General features: G+C 46.0%; 1 protein-coding gene across 1 annotated transcript; it reads left to right on the plus strand.

The window, feature by feature from the left end:
- The first annotated feature begins 4,420 nt into the window (after positions 1 to 4,420).
- YBX1 (Y-box binding protein 1) lies at positions 4,421 to 16,926 on the plus strand. The gene is made up of 8 exons (XM_083513230.1): positions 4,421 to 4,911; positions 7,543 to 7,606; positions 11,087 to 11,120; positions 13,731 to 13,820; positions 13,995 to 14,297; positions 14,739 to 14,821; positions 14,922 to 15,187; positions 16,552 to 16,926. The coding sequence occupies exons 1-7, from the start codon at positions 4,653 to 4,655 to the stop codon at positions 15,154 to 15,156; spliced, it is 1,068 nt and encodes a 355-aa protein (XP_083369356.1). The 5' UTR covers positions 4,421 to 4,652; the 3' UTR covers positions 15,157 to 15,187; positions 16,552 to 16,926.
- Positions 16,927 to 21,193: the final 4,267 nt, after the last annotated feature.

The following is a 21,193-nucleotide window of genomic DNA, read 5'->3' on the forward strand; positions in this document are numbered from 1 at the left end:
TTTTTCGTCTTGCGAATTTTTCGTCTTGCGAAGCACGGTCAAGTCGCAACTGCACCTCTTCAAGCGGTTTTAAGAAAAGGGAAACAAACTTGCAAGACGTTTTCGTCTTGCGAAGCAAGCCCATAGGGAAATTCGTCTTGCGAAGCAACTCAAAAAACGAAAAACTCTTTCATCTTGCGAGTTTTTCGTCTTCCAAGGCATTTGTCTTGCGAGGTACCACTGTATAGCTATAGGTTGAAATAAGCAATTAACTGAAGGAACAGCATAAAAGTCAGCAAAATAATTGGAGGGAGGCAACAGCTTTGGCAGGGGCAGTAGCTAAGCTGCCACAGTTGCAAATGCCTATTGGATCTCACCCTACTTTATATATAAAAAAATGTCTACCTCCCGATTTTCAAGCAGAGGCTAATGGGTTACTGGGGGAGAGGAAGTAATAGAGCGAGCAGATACAGATCTAAAGTGTCCCTTTTGAGAAATCGCACAATACGCCACAAAAGCTATTTGTCTATAACGTTCTGCTAGCCCGTGTGCCTATAACATCCTAATGGGATTTCTGGCAGACCAGGAGAGAGGGATTAGAGCTAGCACTCTCCTAGATTACAGAAATGTCTTTGCCAACTCTTACTTGCTTCCTGTTTGCGGTCATCCATGGACCTGCCCAATGTGCTGTTTGCAGGTGGTGCCTGCACGCTAGCCAGCCTGTGGTGCATCACGTGTGGCACAGACTTACCCTTCTGATCTTTGGCAAAATAGCTTCCTGGCTTGCCAGATATTTTGATCAGACAATGATCACAGGGTGTAGATGCAGCTGAGTCTTCCATGCTGCTATGGCAGCAGGTTCCATCAGATACTCAGTTTCAAGCACTAGTCTATGGGACACCTGCTGCCCTTTAGATGATGCTGTGCTCCTGTTAGCCCCAGACACCATGGCCAATTCCCCCAGTGAAAACCATGGCCCAGCAACATTCAGAAAGCCACATATTTCCCCATCCCTGCCATGAAGAGGGGGAATGGGCAAAGGGTTGGGTGAAGAAGAGAAGCAAGATGCTTCCATAGCCCAATACTGGGATTGAACTATGCCAGCAGTCCTTGTCATGCAAGTGTATCTGCTCATAGAATCCGAGTTGGAAGGGATTCCCAAGGGTCATCTAGTCCAACCCCCTGCAATGCAGGAATCTCAACTAAAGTATCCATGGCAGAGGGGCTATCCAACCTCTGGTTAAAAACCTCCAAGGAAGGAGAGTCCACTATCTTCCGAGGGAGTCTGTTCCACTGTCAAGCAGTTCTTACTGCCAGATAGATCTTCCTGGTGTTTAGCTCTTTGTCTTCAATGTTGAGGAGCACGATCAGAACTCGGACATGTAAAAATAAAGAAAAGTAACACACGGGTCTGTCTACTCTTTGAAATACTGAGCAACCAGATGCTAGGAGCAGGTGCACTTGCAGAGGGCGCCCCAAATTTGGCACCACTGCTGCCTAAGGGCAAACAATGCAGAATGGCTGACATTGCATGGCCTGAGGGTGGCAGAGCTGGAGGAGCAAAAGTCTCAGACAAACATTTAAAAGGAAATGAAAGCAGATAGAAAAAGTTGGGGAGAACTTTCAAGGTAAGAACTAGGAGCTGGTGCCTGGGAAGATGAGCTGATGTGGGTTGGACAAAATGTGGTCTGAGTAAGAGGGTCAAATGAATCTAAACCATGCTTATTTCAAAGCCATCATGTTCACAGGGGCTTCAGGATGAATGGGGGAAGCTAGAATTCACTTTGGCAAAGTTTCCTTGGTTTGTTCAAATGAGGAGGGACACAAAGTTCCCAGGCATGTTCAAGGATTGTTAGTAAAGAACAGGACCTTGGGGAACCAGATTCAAATCATACATGAACACAGTTGGACTTAGTTCTGAGTAAAAATTACATGGGGGTGCTTTGTGTGTCATTAATTATACAAAATTCTGGTTTCTAACAGGATGTTGATGGTGTAAGGCTGAACAAACCAACCCATCTGTTTTCTCATTAAGGCTGGGTCAGAGCTTGTGAACACTGCCAGTCCCAGTCTTCTTGTGGTGGAAGGCACAGTGGTCCAGCATCTGCTCTACATGCAGAAGGTTTGGGTTCAATACCCCATCACCCCAGGCAGAGCTGAGACATGGCTTGCCTGAAACCCTGGAGACTCACTGTCAGTGTAGATAGCACAAATGTTCTGACTATATAAGCCAGGTTCCTCTGTTCCTAAGTGATCATAGACAGATAGGTAAAACAAAACTGAGGACGTCTTTCAGGTGCTGGAGTGAGTTGTTTTACAGTGTCATTCTATGCATGTCTATCTACTAACTAGTCAGTTCCACTGAGGTAAGCGGGCCTCCCTTCCAGGTAAGTGTACATCAGGCTCCGAGCCTTATTGAAGTCAATTGCAATAGAACACTCACATTAGGGAAAATAAAGCCATTTCTATCTGCATGTGGCCGTCCTATGCAAGTATACCCACAATTAAGAACTACATTTAGGTAATTCTGCTTTGGATGCATGAGAAAACTCCATTGAAAAGAGCAGGGTTTACTTCCAAGTTAGAAGAGTAATAGCAATCCTTCTGGTGGTTCCCTCTGTGAGAAGAAAAGTTGCAGGGAACCAGGCAGAGGGCCTTCTTCGCAGTGGCACCCTCCCTATGGAATGCCCTCCCATCAGATGCCAAGGAGATAAAGAACTACGTATACAACTTTTAGAAGGCATCTGAAGGCAACCCTGTATAGGGAAGTTTTTAATGTTTCGTGCTATGTTATATTTGCTGGAAGCCTCCCAGACTGGCTGGCACAAGCCCATCAGAGGGGCTGGGGTACAAATAATAAAATTATTATTATCCACTGACTAAGGGCAGATCCGCAGTATACAATTAAAGCACATTATTTCCCCCAAAAAAAAAAAATTCCTGGGAATTAAGGGTGCTGGAAATGGTAGCTCTTTGAGGGAAAAACTAGAGTTCTGTAAGGTCTTTGAGAAAACCAGTGCTTTTTTTCTTTAAAAATGTTTAGGGGTACTCTCATTTTCTTATTCATATTGAAATACTGCCCCCCAATGAAGCCAAACTTGGATTCAAAAAATGTTTACGGGTATGCGTACCCCTGCATCCCCCCCAGAAAAAAGCATGAGAAAACCCATGTGCTTTTGTTGTTGTTTACTCGTTTAGTCGTGTCCGACTCTTCGTGACCCCATGAACCAGAGCACGCCAGGCACTCCTGTCTTCCATTGCCTCCCGCAGTTTGGTCAAACTCATGTTGGTAGCTTTGAGAACACTGTCCAACCATCTCGTCTCGTCCTCTGTCGTCCCCTTCTCCTTGTGCCCTCAATCTTTCCCAACATCAGGGTCTTTTCCAGGGAGTCTTCACTTCTCATGAGGTGGCCAAAGTATTGGAGCCTCAGCTTCAGGATCTGTCCTCCTTCCATGTGGTTTAGATGTGCGTTGAATGTATTTAAAATGTTTAGTGTGGAGCTGCCCTAAGGCTCTGGGGTGTAGAACCACAGGTCCTGAAAAGCAGATCGTAGCTATCCACTACCTGGTTCTTGGGACTCTGCCCCGGCCATGCCCTTTTCACCATCCTGGCTCCACACCATTTTCGGGAGACTTCTGCACGCTACAGAATAGCAAGAGTGCTGCTTGCTGGGGCGAGAAATGCGTGGGTGGGATCAGGAAGGTAAATATCTGAGGGGAAGTAGCCTCCCATACAAAGGTAAGAGTCGCACCTGTTGCTCCACCCACTATTGCCCCGGCTCCGCCCACCCATTCCACGCGGCCCTTAGGTGCTGGCCCGCGAGGGAAGGAAGCCTTTGGGTCTTCGAAACCGGTTCCCCACCGTTGTTCTGCCACATTTACCTGAGAGGCAAGCCCCGGTGAAAATAACGAAGGCTGAGTAAACACACGAAGCGACAAGAGGCCACGATCTTGTGCACATTTACTTGGGAGTAAGACTCACTAAACCACATGGGACTTCTGAGTAAACGTGGGCGCATGGGCAAAGAATGTATAGGCCTTGATCGGGGAAGGGCGGCAGCGGCCCCACAAGGCAAGGGGACCTACGTTCCCTCGGCCACATGGTCCCCATGTAGGGTTAGGAAAGGGCACTTCCTGACTCTGCCTTTCCCCAAAAGGGAGGGGCAGGAAAAGGGAGCGCTCTCGCCCAATCACCACCCGAAACCCATCGACTGGCAGACTGTGCGAGGCAAGCAAGCGCCTGTTACAACCTATCTACTCTTTTTTCAGAGTAGGAGGGAGGAAAAGAGGACTGGAGCCCAGCGAATGGCCGCGCGCAGCTTCTGACAGACGGGCTCCCGAGGCCAATGTAATAGGCCCGAACGTTCAGGCGCGCCCTGACACCCCAATCGCTAGGCGCATCAACTGACTGACGGAATCCGGCGCCCAATAGGCGCCGCACGGTGGGCGGCGCCTGCGGGGTGGCTAGCGAGTGCGCGCCGCCATTGTGGCCAGTTCGATCGGTATCGGGAGCGGAGAGCGGAGCCCAGCAAGCCCGGAGCAAGGGAGCAGCCCCCCCCCCCGCCAACGGCCGGCCCCCGAGTCACCATCAACACCGCGCGGGAGGCGGCGCTGCTGCAGCTGCTGCGAAAGCCAGTCACCACCACCGTCCGCCGACAGACACCGGCGCCGCCATGAGCAGCGAGGCCGAGACCCAGTCGCCCACCGCCGCCACAGCCACAGCCGCCCCTCTACCAGCGGCGGCGGCGCCTGCGGCGGCCCCCCTGGCGGCGCCCGCACCCCCGTCCCCCACAACCGCCATCGTCGTCGCCCCGGACGCCAAGCCCGGGAACGGCGGCGGCAGCGGAGGAGGCGGTGGCGGCGGCAACGGATCCAACGGCGGCGGCCTGGGCTCGGCGGCGCCCCCCGCCGGCGGGGACAAGAAGGTCATCGGTGAGGCTGGGGGCTCGGAAAAAAAGAGGGAGGGAAGGAGCGTGTGAGGGACGACGGGCGGGGGAAAGAGGGAGCGAAAGAGGAGGGGAGGGTGGGCGGGGCCTGCGGGCGCGCGCGTGTTCTAACGGGGGCGCGGCTGAGCGACTGACAGACTGGGCTAGCTCCGTGGGCTTCTGTCCCCCTTCCTCTCCCGCGCGCGCTTTTTATCCCCTACTCTCCCCCCTCCCGACTCCTCACTCACGTTCCATTTCCCGCCTCGATGATTGGCTGAGGGTGGGCTGGTTGCTCGCGCTCGTGCCTTTCCTTGTCGCCGCCTCCGTTCCGTTCTCCCCTCCTGGATTGGCTGGCCGCGTTGAGGCTTTTTATTCCTCCCCTAGTTCCTCATATTCTAATAAGACTCCCCCCTCCTCCCTTCAGGTCCGAGCGCGTGCCCCGGCCGTTGAGGCGCCTTGCCTTGCGCTCCCTTTCCTTAGCGCGCCTGCGCGGAAAGAATGTTGGTGGGGAAAGGGAAGGCAAGCGGCTCGTGCGTGCGAGTGGGAGGGGGCGTGGCCGAGAAGACGGCGCAAGATGTCCGCCACGCGCGCAGCCTTTGTGTGATTGCAATGGGGGAGCCCCCCCTCCCTGCTCTCCTTTAATCCCGGTTATTGATGCTATGAGCCGCAGATTGTTCTCTGAGCAGTAGCTGTGATGTTTCATGTAGTTGAATTTTTGGTACATTTTAATACCATGCTCTTGGGCCAAAAAGACTTCCAGAGCTGCTTACATACAATCAAATCAAGGCAGTCCATGCCCCGCAGGCTTACAGTTTTTTTAAAAAAATGACACACAAGGGAAGGGGGGGAATCTAAATTTAGGCACCAGTTCCGGGGCAGGAGGTGTTTGAGGAAGCTGGGCCTCCAACAAAGCTAGTGGAATGAGCCCTGCTTCCTGTTCTTCCCACTGGCGCAGCCTAATGGAATGGCTGCCCCTAGGTGACAGTTGAGGGGAGAGGAGGCCTGTCACGGCAGAGCTGATTGAGTGAACTCTGCTTCTCAGTTTTCCCACTGATGGAATGGTTACCACCGTGTGACAGTTGAGGGGAGAGTGTGTGTGCTTGTGTATATAACTGATAGTTTATTACTGCAAGTTTTAATTAAATTTGCTTGTTTTATTTACTGGAGTGCCAGTTTTAATATTTTTAAAAAAATACCTTAATCAGGGATGGGGAGTAGATTCAGGTTGAGGGTTATAGAGATATAGTAAGCTGCCTCTTGCCATGTCAGACTTTTGGGTCATGCAGTTCAGAATGGACTACACTGACTGGAAGCAGGTCTCCAGGGTTTGGGGCAGTAGATGTTCCCAGCCTCACCTGGAGATGCTGGAGTTTGAACATGAGACCTTCCAGCTTCAAAAGCTGTGTTTTGCCATTAAAGTGTGAGTAGGAAGAACTGCCTTACACTGAATTACACTGAGCTCAATATTAATCTGCTGTCTGATAGCAGCTCTGCCTGGTTTCAGAAAGGAGACTTTTTCTGCCCTAGCTGCAGATGCTTGAGATTAATTCTTTGACCTTTTGCATGCTAAAGTATGTGCTCAGCTACATCCATTTTTTTCTTTTTACAAAAAAACCCACCAATGACAGTAGCGTTTCCCATGCCACTGTCCATTAGCAGGTTGTCATCTTTTGAGTCTCCCCTTCCCCTTTATTTGTCCATTTTTAAATAGCCATTTGGTGTGCGGGTGAATCATGCTCCTTTCCTTGTGAAAAGCTGCATCTGTTTTCCACATATCAAATGGCTTTTCAGTGCACAAGAGCAGGCCAGGCTCTGCTTTGCTGCTGTTATTTTTGGGGGCTTGTTGGCAAATTGACAGAAATGTTCACATGATTTGATTGCTCATCCCTTGATTCAGGACTTTGGGATGTCACAAGGCCCATTGGAGTCAGTTTTGAAGTTTCATTCCTGCAACTTAAAGCCTTTAAAAAAACTGTTAAAGTTTGTTTAAATTATATATATCTTTTTTTAAAAAATCTGAAAGCTGCAGTCATACATCTACCTTATTGAATGGGTATAGTATAGTGAATGTATAGGAACGGGCTGCATGTTTTGTGAAGTTCTTTTAATATTGACGGTGTCTTATCTTCATTTCCTTTCATGTTTTCAAATAGATTGAAATACATCATATTTTAATTATAAATTCTATATTTTAATTATAAATTAGTTTTTAATTATAAATTAGTTTTTAATTATAAATTAGTTTTTAATTATAAACGCACGTATATAGTGTGTGTACACACACACATATGTAATTGCACTATATGTGTGTGCAAATGCAGTACAAAATTATCTCAATAAAGATCCCTTATTGCAGGTGATAGGGTTTAGGGTACCTTGCCTGAGGCCACAAAACTGAACTCATGGCTAAGGCAACAAGCTTCTTTACTCATGTGTGACCCATGGCATCAGGAAAGTTCATCTTTTGGTACATGAGAGCAGCAGCCATGATGCTGCAGTCCAGTGATAAACATCTATATGTGGCTTAGACCTTTTTGAATGGCCCCTCATAGTGTGTGTGTGTGTGTGAGAGAGAGGGGGGGGGAGCAGGGGGAGCATACATCTTAACTTGCAGTCACTCTTTCTTTCTTTTTTGTAGCAACGAAGGTTTTGGGGACAGTGAAATGGTTCAACGTAAGGAACGGCTACGGCTTCATCAACAGGTGAGAAGGGGCTGGATGTGATCATTTTTTGAAAGCTGATTTAGGCTAGTGAAATGTGCCTTTTCACTCTAAAGCTGTCCTCTGAGTATCAAGCTAGATCAGGCTTTCCCAGCTTGATGCCCTCCAGCTGTTTGGATTAAAACTCATATCATGGCACCATGCTGGCTGGGGTTGATGAGATTTGTAGTTCAAAAGCAGATGGCTGAAGGCTGAGCTAGATTTGTGCACAGGATTTAATGATACCGATTCCACTCTGCTTCAGCTTCTTTGCTGTACATCTCAGTGGATTGGTTTAGTACAGTCCCTGACCTGGTCCTGTTGGCGAGGGATGATGGGAGTTGTAGTCCAAAAACAGCCAGAGGGCCAAGTTTGGCCACCACTGGTCTAGTATCTGTATGTGCAGATGTTACTCATAGATGGCTTCCTTAATATGGTACCTTGGCAGTTCTTCGTAACTTCTGTTCTTCCAACATGTAAATTAGAGGAAGACTGGGCATAATAAATCAAATGTGAGCCAAGAAGTATAAAAAGGGAGGTGAACTATGAGAAAGAGCAGTTGAGACAGGAGAACTTCTAGAGAGTGCTAGAACTAAACTGAGCATGACTCAACAAGCATACTGTAACAGAGACAGCCAGATTTAGGAAATGATTATACTTGGCTGAAGGCTAGTAAAATACCATGTGGTGGTTTTGTTCATTTTGGGGTCCCTCAGTCTCAATAAGGAAATCAGAAATGAGAGTGAAAGGCAAGTCCAAAGATCTATAAAGGCTGGTGAGGACTGTCCACAGTGATAATAGCCATACGGTTCCTGCTAATTGGCCTCTGAACATTGGCCAAAGGAGCACACAGCAAACCAGATCCCCTGGTCATACAGGGTAGTTGATTTTTATCTACAGATGTTCTTACAGAGTGTGTGTATAACATACACACTTAAAATAAAGTGCTGCTAGCTGTCTGCCTTGGGTTGGGTCTACCTTGGGTTGTTTTTCAAACCAGGTGTGAGTAAACTATGTTAATTAGATTCCTGGTCATTATGCCTAACCCAGAGAAATGCCCCAGGGGCTTCTCTAAAGTACATGGCAAATGAAAAGCATGTAGGTAATTAAAAAACAATAAAAAGCTTAAATGGTTCCTCCACCTCTGCCATACATGTACCTTCTGGCAGATTGTCCATGTAGGTGCCCTGCTGCATTGCCTGCCATATATAAATCTGTCTTGTGAATGGCATTGATCTATATTAAGGCCTTAGATTAGTGTGACTTCAGTTTATATGGAATTTGATTAGTTTTCCTCTCGCTTTTTCATATGCCATGGCTGCAATTAAGTGCAAAGGCAGGGCGGCTGTTGCTGCCTCTTTGGGGACATTTCTCCACATCACTACAGCTGGCAGCACTTTTTGTAGTGTTTCAATAGCAGTCATGTATGAAACAGTAGTTATTCTAGTATGTTTGGCCTCTATACAGGTGGGTCTGGTTTACCTCAGGCCAATCAGTTGAGGGTCTTGGTAGGCAGGACTGAAATGGGCCTTGATAGATATTGAGATGGGCTCCATTAGTCATGTACTTCTGAATATGACTTGGCAGGGCCATGATATTACATGGGCAGTGTGGCAAAAGGGGCCATGCACAGGTCTTAAAGGCGCTATGAGTTATTTCAGGAAATGGCAGTTGAAATGAGACAGCTCCTGGTTGATGGGCCAAACCAAATGAGTGCTCACTAATGGTTCCTCATTATCCTGTAAAAAGTGGGGTGCCACAGGGTTCTGTCCTGGGACTAGTATTGCTTAACATCTTAATAAACAATATGGATAAAGATATTGAGGGGGTGCTCATCAAATTTGCAGATGACACCAAACTGGGAAGGGTAGCTAATACTGCAGAAGATAGAATCAGGGTTATCAGATTGGAAAACTGGGCAAAAACTAAAAAATGAATTTCAGTAGGGACTAATGTAATGTTCTGCACTTAGGAAGGAATAACTAGGTGCACAAATATATGATGGGGGTCTCCTGGCTTTCCAACAGTGTTTTATTATATTTTTTATAATAGTAATAATAATTTATTATTTATACCCAGCCACTCATGAAAAGAATCTAGGGGTCTTAACATGAATCAGCAATGTGATGCAGCAGCAAAAAAAAAAGGGGGGGGGAAGCTGGTTCTTTTCTAGGCTGCATCAGTAGATGCCCACTGTCCAGATCAAGGGAAGTCCTAGTACTGCTCTATTCTGCCTTGGTCAGACCACACCTGGAATACTATGTCCAGTTCTAGGTACTGTAATTTAATAAGGATATTGACAAGCTGCAACATGTATGGAGTAGGGCAACTGAGATGGTCCAGGGTCTAGAAACAAAGCCTTATGGGGAATAGTTGAGGGAGTTGGGTGTGTTTACCAGGCTAAAGAGAGGAGTTATAGCAATCTTCAAATTTCTAAGGGGCTGTCACATGGAAAATGGAGCAGGCTTGTTTCCTTCTGCTCCAGAGGGTAGGATTGGAAACAATGGGTTCAAGATACAAGAAAGGAGTTTCCAACTAAACATGAGGAAGATTTGTTTGACAGTGGAACAGACTTCCTCAAAAGGTGGTGGACTTTCCTTCATTGGATGTTTTTAAGCATCTGTCAAGGATGTTATAGTTGTGATTCCCCATTGCAGGTAGTTGGACTACAGGATCATTGGTGTCCCTTCCAACTCTACAATTCTGTAATTCTATGAATTAATGTTGGCATGTAACTTCCTTGTGTAGTTGATACACCTGATCAGAAATCACTCTCTGTACAAAGTCATTGTATTTATCCACATCACGCTTGAAAATCTTTGTCCTACTTGTAGCCCCACCCGTGTCCAGTCATAAACTCCACCTAGTTCATTCTGCTGTTGCAATACAGTGTGGTAGGAAAGTCTTCTGGCAGTGACTGTGTTTACATCCTGTAATTCCTCCTGTACAGCTCTGTGACTGCAGGATAGGGGAAGGGTTGATGACTATACTTGGTGCTTTGAGACATGTAGAAACCCTACCTGCTTTTATTTGTTCTTTTTTAATCTCTACTGAGAAAGTAGAATAATCCCTCTTTAGGAAGTAAAAATATAATAGAATAATAAGGCATATATTGGAATATTCCTTTAATGTTTGTGTTCCAGTGTGAGAGTGTTTGTAAATCAAATATTAATGAAAACGTTTCTGCAGGAAAGGTCTGTCAAAAAGGCATTTTGGCAAACTTTCAACTTACACCTGCTTGATCATTGTAGCCAGAATTGCAAGAGTCCGCAAAAAGAAATACGAAACTTCCAAGTTAATACACTCCCAGTATTTTTAGCACAAGAAAGTCATGGGTGTGGAGTGAGGAGTGATATGTGTTGTTCCTTGGCAGTCCCCCAATGCTACAGGCTGGCCTCCGTCCAAAATTGAGTGCCACTCCTTCCTGGAAAATGCTGGGTTTTTGTGTCATGTTTTCTGAATATGAAACTCCTTGTTTTACAGGAATGACACCAAGGAAGATGTGTTTGTCCACCAGGTGAGACTGTTTCCTTGTACAACAAGATATGCTGGATTTTGATGAAATGATACACTTTGTGCATTAGCTGAAAGGGGTGGAAAAGTATCAGTTCTGTTGCTCTTGGGAGAAGTCAGTGTTGCCTCAGAACTGAAGTTATGAAGTGTGGAATTTTTATAGGGGAAACCAGTTGACATAAGGTAGCCAAAACCCAGTCTTAAGAGCCTATGAATGCTCAACACACTGTGCCTGTTTGCCTACCTGGCATCTCAAGCCCCTTCTCTCTTCATTGTGCTTTTCTTCCCTCTGTTCTTTGCCTGCAGTGCTTAAGTGGTCAGGACTTCCCTGCAGCCCACCCATGTCCTGCTTGTCCTCTTTTGGTCTTTATCCCTTTGCTTTTGCGTCCCGCAAGTCACACAATGGCTTATGCCTATTTTTTGTTCTGTCTGATTGGGTTATTGGGTACTGTTAAGTTTTTTTAAAAAAATATAGCAAAACTATCCTTGTTCTTATCACCTATCCTTGCACTCACAGGCTTTTGGGGACTTCATATTGGTTGGGTGCCAACCTTTTTGGGGACGCCTGCTTTTTCCTGTACACCAATGGCTGTCATTTATATGACCTGGTCTCCACTTGAAAAATTAATGGTGCTGCTTGGGTGCCTCTGCCAGACACATTGGGAAGAATTCAGTGTAGCACTGCAGCAGCTGTTCTGTTCAGCCAATGCTTTTCAGTTTGCCAGATGGAACAATCCCCTTCTCCTCCAGGTCTTCTCAGGACCAGTTAGCTGAATCCTTCTCCTTAAGGATACTTTTCTTTGTAAACAAAGAACCAGGGTGATAATTTGTCAAATATGAATATTTTTCTGGGGGTGGGGCAAAGCAGAGTGATAAAAGAGAAGGAAACATTGCCCACTGCACAGGTTTCCTCTAGCTCAGGGGTCGGCAAGGTTTATCTTGTCTGGGCCGGATCAGTCCCGTGGAGATCCCTCCGTGGGCCAGATTACATGAGCATGCTCACCCGCAGTTGTTAACACATGATTTTCAGTGTCTGTGCAGACATGATTTTCAGCATCTGCGCATGCACAGACGCGATTTCCTGCCCATGGGCCTTAGGTTGGTGACCCCTGCTCTATCTGCAGTAGCAAGTGTGAGGCCATCCATTGTTCAGCAAAGAGCCACCCTCCCAGCTTTGAAGCTGGGCAGAGATTGCCCCACTGCTTTTATGGCTCTCCCCACGCAGAGGAAGGCTGTGGGTTCCAAATCAGCAAAGCCCCAGCAAACACCAGCATTTCCTGCTATGAAGCAGGAATGTTTGGTGGGGGGAGAGTTATAGCTAGCTGCTGAAAGGTGCTCAGGGTGCCTTCATGTCTTCCTTGCCAAACTTTTTCATTGGAAAGACCAGCAGTCAGGGGACTGTCATCACTGCTGGAGGTGCACAGAGCCCTTCCAATAGCAGCAGCCAATCAACTGCTTTCCCTACTGGCCTTTTCCTCAGAAAAGCCCGGGAGGAACATTTTGAACTTGATAAGAGTGGCTGGGGGGCAGTAACTAATTTTTGGCTTTGATTCAGTTGTTAAATTAATATGATTTAGTGCTCAGTTTTTGTTTAGGAGGAATGGATGGAGCTAAAGACAAATGTCTTATTCTCAATTCAAGGACTCTTAATTCAATTTCAAAAAGTATGTATCATTCTCTGGTGTCTGATTAAGGAAGGTCCTCCTGCATTGCAGGGGGTTGGACTTGATGACCCTTTGAGTCCCTTCCAGCTATGATTCTGTGATTCTTTGATTTCTGTTTGGGATACATTTCCATCTGTTTCTTGGTGGTGGATAAATTTCCCTTCCCTGGGTTGTCTGATGGCTTCCTTGCTGGGAGGCCTAAATGGATGAAAGCCCTATGAGAAACAACTTGTTCTTTCCCCTGGTGTAGTTCTGTCTCTTAAGAATTGGGCATTAGGGTTGTTAGTTGCAAATGGGGTTAGTGGTGCTTGCTTATTCAGAAGCAGGGTACCAGGAATACGTTGTCAGCACTATTTAACTTTGCTCCTAGTGCAGCTGTTACTATTGACACTGAAAATTGTTTGGTAAGCAAAACTATGAAGGTCAGTTTAATAGAGTGTGATCACATGAGTGGCTGAGAATTAAAGCTTCTGCCACTCAAAAAGACAGAATTTGTTCTATTAGTTAGAGAAAGACTAGCTCATGACACTCATGTGAGTTTTTACACTGATTGCCCTGAATTACATTGACTTCTGGAAGGAAACACCAGTTAATTTTTTTTCTTGTTAATGTCTTTGGGGTAGAAAATTAGGGCTAGAAGGGACATAGTAAATCAGAATGTACTTCCTATACATCTCTGGCATGACTGCAAAGTCTTTGTGGCACATAGTTACTCCCAAGGTACCCTGGACAGGTTACTGGGAGGGGACCTACCACACATTTGATGGCTCCTTCTATATGTTCAATATTGCAGGGTATACATCTGCTGTTGGTCTTTCATGGGTATATCACTAATCTAGAAAACTTGCACTTTTAAAATTTATTATTTATTAAATTTGTGAACCACCCATAGATCTCAGGTGAGTTCACAACATGTCTACAAGTCTAAATCTGAAATGTTTTTTCATCAGACTGCTATAAAGAAGAATAACCCCAGGAAGTACCTTCGCAGTGTAGGAGATGGAGAGACTGTGGAGTTTGATGTGGTTGAAGGAGAAAAGGTGAGGTGGCTGTCCTGGACTGACTCTGGGGCTTTCCTGCTCTTTGGATCTCAGCTGCTGAGCAAGTGAAGGCCAGCAGCTTCCTTCTGTCTGGGGTGCAGCAGGGAGGTTTCTCTGTGCTTGTGCTGGCGCAGCTGACACTTGCTCATGTTGTCTCTTGATGGCTATTTTTAGGGAGCAGAGGCAGCCAACGTTACAGGTCCTGGTGGCGTTCCAGTGCAAGGCAGTAAATATGCAGCAGACCGTAACCAGTACAGACGATATCCACGGCGTCGAGGTCCTCCACGCAACTACCAGCAAAATTACCAAAACAGTGAGAGTGGGGAAAAGAACGAGGGGTCAGAGAGCCTCCCGGAAGGCCAATCCCAACAGCGCCGCCCCTACCGCAGGAGGCGGTATCCACCTTACTACATGCGTCGGCCCTACGGCCGGCGGCCACAGTATTCCAATGCTCCTGTGCAAGGCGAGATAGTGGAGGTAATTTTTACTAATGAAGATTTCTTGAGAGCCGGGTTTGAAAACTTGAAACTCTAGCCTGAATAATGGGATTCCTTGCCAGTAGTGCACATACCCAGACCAGAAGCTAGTAGACCTGCCTTTTGTGCGCTGGCCTTTTTGAAATTCAGGGGGTTGCTATATTCTTAAGTTATACCTGCCAAACCAGCAGGTTACACTGTGCTACCTGCAAGTTACAACATTTTGGCATTTTTCTTTCCTCACAGTGAAGCCAAGTAATACAGCTTTATTTCTATTAAACTGAGGTGACCCTAAAAAAAAATCAGTTTAATCTTGGTGTGAGTCAAATTCAGAATTCGTTACATATTAAAATGAATTGCTTTTTTATTGCAGTTTGCCTAGGGCAGGATTTTTTCCTAAATGCAAACCACAATCCATTTTATAACCTCTTCCATCTTCCAGGGTGCTGACAACCAGGGTGCAGGAGAACAAGGCAGACCTGTCAGACAGAACGTGTATCGGGGTTACAGACCACGCTATCGCAGGTGAGTTCCCTCAGAGAGCATGTCCTACCCTCAGGCGCTTTAAATGCTTTTGCCCCTAGAAGTGGGAGTAAGATGCTCACAGCTTTGCTGCACCTTTCAGGGGTCCTCCTCGCCAACGACAGCCCAGGGAGGAAGGCAATGAAGAAGACAAAGAGAACCAGGGTGATGAGGCCCAGGGTCAGCAGCCACCTCAACGTCGGTACCGCCGTAACTTCAATTACCGACGCAGACGCCCAGAAAACCCTAAACCACAAGATGGCAAAGAGACAAAGGCAGCCGAACCATCAGCTGAGAACACGTCCGCTCCCGAGGCCGAGCAGGGCGGGGCTGAGTAAATGCCGGCTTACCATCTCTACCATCATCCGGGTAAGTGGGCTGCAATTCCCACCAGGAGAGAGGGAAAATGGGTTCAGAGCCCTGTTTAGTAGGCAGCTGGCAGGAATGTTGCCCTTAGATAGGCACTTGAAACCTGCTAAATGAATTGGAGGTGGTGATAAAAACACAATGCAGCTCATAAGAAAGCTCTTAGGACCAACCACAGTACACAAAGGAGTAAATGAGATTTTGAATTCATTGGGTAGTAAGAAAAACAAAAAGGGGCTTGGGGTGGTAGTGATCCCCCCTGGCTGTTCTAAGATGCCATGTGAAAGGAGTCCAATGCAGTCTAAATTGTGAATATCTGAGTTGGTCTTTTAGAAACCTTGGTCAAGCAGAGGTTTAAGTGAATAGCCCAGAAGGGGGCTCACTGCACTGTGAAGATTAAAAGAGCTGTGTGTACGGTCAGGCAAAGTTGTATTTTTTGTCTGCAACATGTAGAACAGTTTTCACCTTGACAGGTAGATGTTCATTGTCACTTTGGGTGAAATTGGGAAGGGTGAGAGACCCCAGAAAGGACGTCCTACAGCTGAGATGAAATGTTTTGAATTGGCAAGGCCAAGCAGTAACCTTCTGTGGTACTCACAACAGGAGACAGTTGCAGGCCTTCCCTCTAGTTTTCTAGAGGTCAAACATGGAAAGACAAAATTTATGGGAAATCGGCCAAGAAACTCTTGGGGGCACTCCCATTGGACAGCTTGTGGTCTTTTTAGGAAGGCTTACAAGATGATCCTTACACAAGCCCTTTGAAATAAATGCTTGGAAGTTCACCCCAAAGGCTTTAACAGGATTTCCTTCAAGCAACTTTCCTGAGTTCGTGTTTAGATGGTACTGAGTCTAAATGAGGCTTCCAAGAAGCAGTCAGTAGTGTGTTAAGATTCATGAATCCTGGCCCTTGGAGAGCTGCCAAACCACATGTCCTGACTGAGGCTGAATCACAGCCCTAGTTTCTGTCACTCCACAGTTAAGGGCATTAATTTGAGTCTGGATTGAACCACTATAGCCTTCAAGTGGTGAATGGCATGATTGCATTCTTCGCCAGCTAGAACAGAAATCCTGCACATAGAAAAGTAGCCTGGCAAGATGGATAGGTTAGAACTGTGCTCCCAGGCAGTCTCCTTTTCTATTATGCACAAAGAGCACTTCAGTGCTGGAGGAGCATACCACCCTGTAAGTTCCCCATTGTAGTCCAAAGAGTGTTATGCATGATGCCTAGGTTTGGTTGTGCAGCCGAGATGTTGCACTATGTGGTGGTGGTGTGTAAGTGGAGCCCAGAGGCCATCTGTGGACCTACTCTTGTGGGGTTTGGGTTTTACCCAGTATGGTAAGGCGACTTCTTGTTTTTCTCTTTACAGTTTAGTCATCAAAGAAGAGAGAATATGAAATTTTAAAGAGAATATGAAATTCCAGCAATAAGAAATGAACAGAAGAATTGGAACTGAAGACCTTAAGTGCTTGCTTTTTGCTGTTGACCAGATAACTCGAACTCTCTGCATTATCTATGCAGCATGGGATTTTTATTATTTTTACCTAAAGTGGTCTCCTTTTTGGAGCGACAAACATGTTTTTTAAAGGCCTGTTTTTTCTCAATACACCTTTAAAGGTTTTTAAATTGTTTCATATCTGGTCAGTTCGGATTTTTAAGAACCTCATTTTTAATTTGTATGAAATATACACCTGATTTTTTCAAGTCAAACTGCAAGCATCTCTTAATAAAGGTCTTAAGAATTGCCTGGTGTTGTGTGTTTATGATTTAACTGATCCTCCCCACCCTCTCCACATAAATGGTTTCAGAAGCTCAGAGGAGGACATGTTTTCTCAAAACCCCAGACATTAATGTGTTGTGAGTCTGATGTAAAACATAGTGCTGAAATTAAACCACCTGGACTAAAGGATTAGTTGAGTATTAATACAAAAGGCTCTGAAAAATGGGGGGGGGGCATTTTGGGGTGGAACCTGCCACCACAAATCAGAACACAGATAAATGGGGCCAAATTAACAAGGAATTTGAGATGTTGGGGCTTTTTGGACATACTTAAACCAGGCCTTTTCACTTCTTGAAGACTTGGGCTTGGTGTAAACTTGCCAGCTTCAGGTGCATCTTTGTTGTATCCAGGTGTTGGTGTGTGAGGTGATTCCCTATACTGGGAAACTGTCAACTCTCTTAATCCTCAAGCAGGCTATCCTCCCTTTGGCATACTGCATCATTTGGCTTGTGGAGGCTCAGCACCGGCTGCAAACATTGTAGGCTTGTGGTGGGGGTGGAGTCATTGTAGATATTTTGGAAATAGCCTTTTTTCACGCGGGGCTCATACTTGCCAATAAGTTTTAGCACTCTGGAAGAGTTTCCCTAGCTCTTAACAAAGTATCAACTGGTTTCTTTAAATGCATATTCAGCAGTTGGAGAAGGAGGTTGCTTTATCTCATGCCTTGATAGCAACCTTTATTAATGTGGAGCTGAAAGAAACTATGGCTGCTGATGCTAAGTTGGGAGGAAGGGGGGTTATTTGAGGAGGCAACAACAAAGGCCCAGCAGACAAGCCAAGAAGATGGCACAGCATTACCAATGCATCTTGGAAATTTAGAAATGCGATACCACCCCCCTAATTTCTATTGCTTTGGGATACCTTTTCCCCCCAATTTTTTTTGTTCATAATCCACATACAGTGGTGCCCCGCAAGACGAATGCCTCGCAAGACGGAAAACCCGCTAGACGAAAGGGTTTTCCGTTTTTGAGCTGCTTCGCAAGACGATTTTCCCTATGGGCTTGCTTTGCAAGACGAAAACGTCTTGCAAGTGTTCCGATTTTTTTTCGCTCCCCCCCCCCTTTCTAAGCCGCTAATAGCCTTTTAGCCGCTAATCCGCTAATCCTTTAATAGCCGCTAAGCCTTTAATAGCCGCTAAACCGCTAATAGGGCTGCTTCGCAAGACGAAAAAACCGCTAGACGAAGAGACTCGCGGAACGGATTAATTTCGTCTTGCGAGGCACCACTGTATTGCATCTAAACAAACTAGTTTCATGAATTTCCCTTGAAAATCTACAGCGTCACGATCAGCCAGGCTTTGTTGCAAATTGTAAAAAGGAACTTTGTCAGTGGAACGGTTCTTTTTAAAAAAAATAATAATTCCAAAGTGCTAGAAAATTAACCAGTTGCCCAACTTCCAATGTTACCTTGCTTGTTCAGAGCCTGTGTGTATGTTACAAAGCTCTCACGTTCAGGGAGTAAGCCCTTCCTAAATGCAATGATTTGAGGGAATGATGTTCAGATGTGCTAAGCAGTGATGGCCATATTTGGCCATCCAGCTGTTTTGGGACTACAGTTCCCATCATCCCTGACCACTGGTCCTGTTAGCTAGGGATGATGGGAATTGTAGTCCCAAAACAGCTGGAGGGCCAAGTTTGGCCATTACTGCGCTAGGGGTAACCCTTTCTATTCTGGTGGAGGACAGGCTGCTGTTCATCTGGTAGAGCCCCTGTTCTTACCAAATGCAAAGAAGCACATAGAGTAACTGGTTGTGTTGTGTTCTTGCCTTCTCCCCAAGGAAATGGCAGAGCTTTTCAAGAAATGGGATGTTCTTGAGAGCAAACAAAATGACAGGTTTTAATTAAAGCTGTCAATAGATGAGTGAATTATGATTGATCTGGGAACTGAATGCTGCCAAAAGTGAGTGTTTCCTCTGCTGGGGCAAGGCTTTAGCCTGTGGCCCTCCAAGCTGTTGCTGGACCCCAGCTCCCATTAGCCCTGAGCATTGGCTGTGCTGACTGATGCTAGTGAGAGCTGGATTCCAACAGCAACCAGAGGACTACATGTTCCCCAGCCCTAACACAGGGGTCATGCATTCCTTTCTCTGTTTCAGTAGAGGGCCTGGGCAGGATACCAATGTTTGCCAGATCCTCAGTAGCTCACCTTCCCAGAATAAATGCAGTTTATCAGCCAAGATTCTTATGTGTGCACAGAAAATGGCAGCAGAATTGGACTCTGTGTGGCAAGTTTCAAGTGCTTTGGTCTGAATTTTAATTTGTTATAATGGGTCTGGGAATGAATGAATGAATGAATGAAATGTGAGACTCCCTACATTGGTTGGAACTAACAATGCCATGCCTAGATCCTGGGCAAAGATGTGGAGTGGGAGATGTGGGCATGATGCTTGAGAGCAAGTGGTCAGGCAAAGAGGGATTTAGATCATCTTCCCAGGAAGGATTCCATTGATTTGATGGAGGATAATGCTATCTGTGACTACTACTACTAATAATATAATAATTTTATTATTTAAACCCTGCTCATCTGGCTGGGTTGCCACAGCCACTCTGGGCGGCTTCCAACACATACAAAAGCATAATAAAATATCAAACATTAGGAACTTCCTGATACAGGGCTGCCTTCAGATGTCTTCTAAAAGTTGTATAGTTCTTTATCTCCTGGACATCTAATGGGAGGGCATTCCACAGGGAGGGTGCCACAGCTGAGAAGGCCCTCTGCCTGGTTCCCTGTAACTTCACTACTCACAGTGAGGGAACTGCTAGAAAGCCCTCGGAGAAGGACCTCAGTGTCCAGGCTGAACGATGGGGGTGGAGATGCTCTTTCAGGTATGTAGGGCCAAGGCTGTATAGGACTTTAAAGGTCAGCACGAACACTTTGAATTATGTTCAGAAATGTACAAGGCTATGCTCCAGTCAGAGGCTGCAGGCTTCTGAATACCAGTTAACTACTGGAAGCCACAAAATGGGAAAGTGTTCTTGTGCTCAGGTCAGAACAGGATGCTGGACTAGATGGGCCACTAGCCGAATCCAGCACGTTCTTATATTTTGGAAACTGCCCCATATTTCCTATGATGTGTATTGAACTAGTCTTGAGATGTCTTGATAGGTGCTGTCAGACCCAGACTTAAAGGGAAAGCTGACCTAAACATGACAAGCTGCCTTCTACCCAGTCAAACTATTGGCAACATTTAAGACCACAACTCAGTAGTAGAGCATCTGCATTGCATGCAGAAGATCTCTGGTTAAATCCCTTGGGTCTCCAGGTGGAGTGGCAGCCGTTCTTCAGGGCTTCAGCCAGGAGTCTTTTGCTGCGAGTGAATTGAGCTGTTGCTCAGCTGCAACCTTTCCCCAAGTAGTCCAATTTTGGGGCTAAAGATCACAATGTTTTGAAGTCGGGTAGTAAAGTGAGCAGCTTCCTTCTTCTGGATTTCTTTGCTAGATTTATATTATATTGGAAGTTTTCCTTAACCTGGAATCCCCTCCCCCCTCCTGCCAAACCATGTTTTGTTGAGAGTTCAGGAATGTGTAGATTAGTTGGCATCAACAGTGCTGGCTCCATTCCCTGCAGATTTGTCTGTTGCGTTTCAAGGTTATTTTGAATAGTTGTCCTCTACATTAGCAGTGCTATTTACTGCCTTGTTTTCACAACCCTCTTTTCTGTTCAAAAATACTCCCAAGCGGCCGCAGTATTAATGGGATTAAACATCCCATTCGGGTATAAATGGCTAAATCAACTCAGTCAACTAAGACCCAATGAGAGCCATTGTGTGTCTATCACCTGATGAAAGGTGGGCAAAGGTGGACCCTGAAGGATCTATCTCCACAGCCTCTATGCCACTGCAAAAAGGGCCTCTTCCCATGTGCCCACCCAGTTCACCCTGTTGTTCAGGAAGATTTGCCTAGGTTTTGTGTAGGTCTTGCCTGTACATGCTCAGAAACTGTCATTTGTTCGAAGAGAGCAGCTGGAGTCTTAGGAACAAAGGAAGCTGGCTGATCCTGTACCATTGAGGACAGGGATGGCCAATGTGGTGCCCACCAGGTGCTGGGGTACAACTCCCATTGTTCGTGAGGTCTGGCCATACTGACAGGCTGTTGGAAGTTCAGGACCTTAGAGCTCAAGCCCAGCAGTTTGGATTGAAATGCAGTTCCTCCCCAAGTGATTTACCATTTGCAAATTCACTTTGCCCCTCTCTCCAATGACCAATCTTTTTATGGAATGGAAACTGGGTTCAGCA

Source organism: Podarcis liolepis (genome assembly GCF_965112155.1).
Source record: "Podarcis liolepis genome assembly, chromosome: 7".
Lineage (NCBI taxonomy): Eukaryota > Metazoa > Chordata > Lepidosauria > Squamata > Lacertidae > Podarcis > Podarcis liolepis.

Excerpts from the sequence above, each read along its gene's own strand:
- YBX1 (XM_083513230.1), top strand. The coding sequence starts at position 4,653 with ATGAGCAGCGAGGCCGAGACCCAGTCGCCCACCGCCGCCACAGCCACA. Across the intron at positions 4,912-7,542 it reads CGGGGACAAGAAGGTCATCG|CAACGAAGGTTTTGGGGACA; the intron begins GTGAGGCTGGGG and ends TCTTTTTTGTAG. Across the intron at positions 11,121-13,730 it reads AAGATGTGTTTGTCCACCAG|ACTGCTATAAAGAAGAATAA; the intron begins GTGAGACTGTTT and ends TTTTTTCATCAG.